Source organism: Eimeria mitis, genomic scaffold (genome assembly GCF_000499745.2).
Source record: "Eimeria mitis Houghton genomic scaffold, Emh_scaff9515, whole genome shotgun sequence".
Taxonomy (NCBI): Eukaryota; Apicomplexa; class Conoidasida; order Eucoccidiorida; family Eimeriidae; genus Eimeria; species Eimeria mitis.
The window spans coordinates 1-1,491 of record NW_024016762.1 but is presented as its reverse complement, the minus strand read 5'-3'; the positions used below and the strand labels follow the sequence as shown (position 1 = coordinate 1,491).

Sequence of the window (1,491 nt, the reverse complement as noted above, 5' to 3'; positions counted from 1 at the left end):
CAAATAAGACCGTCCAGTCTTCAACAAGGTACAGGGGATGAAGCTGCAGGTGATCCGAGTAAGAACTGGCTTTCTATACTGCGTTTTGTATGGGCTTCAACCATACACCGAAATGAAGCTTAGCAGGCATATACATGCGTTCCTGGCCTCTCTTACTTCATTTGGCCGACCGAAATATCTGCAGATGTTGAATCACTGAGGAGTTCGGTGGGTGTGTGTGCAGTCGTTGGCGAAGGGTTGGTTCAAGCAGGGCGCACGCCAGTCACGCATAATTCCGGTAGGAACCTACAACCGCCGAACCATTCTACTGCTGTACGGGAACCTACACATGGAGCACACCACGAAGTGCCCGACGCCCTTGAAGGAGGGGGACACAAAGGATCAGCTGATGAACACAGCACTTGGTGGTTTTGTCCCTGCGATGGCGACCCAAGTTTCTTTTTTCCCGTCGCTGAGTGCTTCGATGGTAAGCTGAGACTTCGAGAAGTCTCGGGGCGATGCCCCCGCCAAGCATGGATTAGATTCAGCTTTATTGCTGTGCATATTTCAGAATCGCCGTGTTCGTGGGTCTATTTTTGCACAGTTGCACGAGAAATTGTTGTTGTGCTCTCAATGCAGACGACGCAATTCATAATGCAGCGCAGTCCATTTGCCGCCAGTTTCGAGGGATCGCAAGCAGCAGTGTGTGTCGAGCGCATTTTGAAGATGATGGTGGAGTTGCGCTTCGGGAAGCAAAAGCAGCTGCGGCAGCTGCGCGCACCGCAGAAATTATGTTAGTAGCAGCAATACAGACGCAGGTGCCTGGCGAATCGGAGTTGGGACTGAAGTATCCATCTGCATTTCCTGTCACGAGTGCAGGAAAAGGATGTGCAGCGGAGAGAGCGATGCGTACAGCTGTTCTCAAGGCCCTTAAGGAAGCTAATCTCGCGGCGTCCCGGGCTGAATGCGCAGAAAACAGTGGATACATTCTGTGGCAACCGGGCGTCAAAGTTCGGCGGCCCAAAACTGGAGAAGAAGCTATAAGCTTCGGGTCTGCAATACTCTTCCGTGCCCGCACCACTTTACGAAGAGAACCCGTTACTGGATGGATAAATGGACCACCAAGGTCTCTGCAACCGGCTCGTGCTTCTGATATGATCACCGGCGGTGAGTCGACATGACATTTTCCCCCGCCTTCTTCAGGCTCGGTAAAACAGAGTACTTTGTCCCTCGTGTTCGTCCAGAAAATAACACTGGAGCAAAATGGGAAGCCTGCTGCCGCTAGCCTGTTATTGGACAGCAGCAGGCGCTTGGGTCCATAACCAATTTAACGCGTTTCGTAGGTGTGCATCAACTGCGACTGTTCAATTCGAATTGCAGAGCTGGTTGCCGTTATTAGTCAAGATGCTCGCCACTTGGAGGTGCGTGACGCATTTCCGTCACCTCTAGGTCTTATCGTCGTTCCTGCAGAGGCAGCAAATCGCATAGTCAAACAGCAGTCTGGTGATGTTT

The 1,491-nt window shown here is 51.8% G+C and overlaps 1 protein-coding gene across 1 annotated transcript; it reads left to right on the top strand.

Moving 5' to 3' along the window:
- Positions 1-37: 37 nt before the first annotated feature.
- Positions 38-1,160, top strand: EMH_0097470 (uncharacterized protein; the record flags this gene model as incomplete). Its single annotated transcript, XM_038021954.1, has 3 exons — positions 38-58; positions 224-466; positions 645-1,160. The coding sequence occupies 3 exons, from the start codon at positions 38-40 to the stop codon at positions 1,158-1,160; spliced, it is 780 nt and encodes a 259-aa protein (XP_037879138.1).
- Positions 1,161-1,491: the final 331 nt, after the last annotated feature.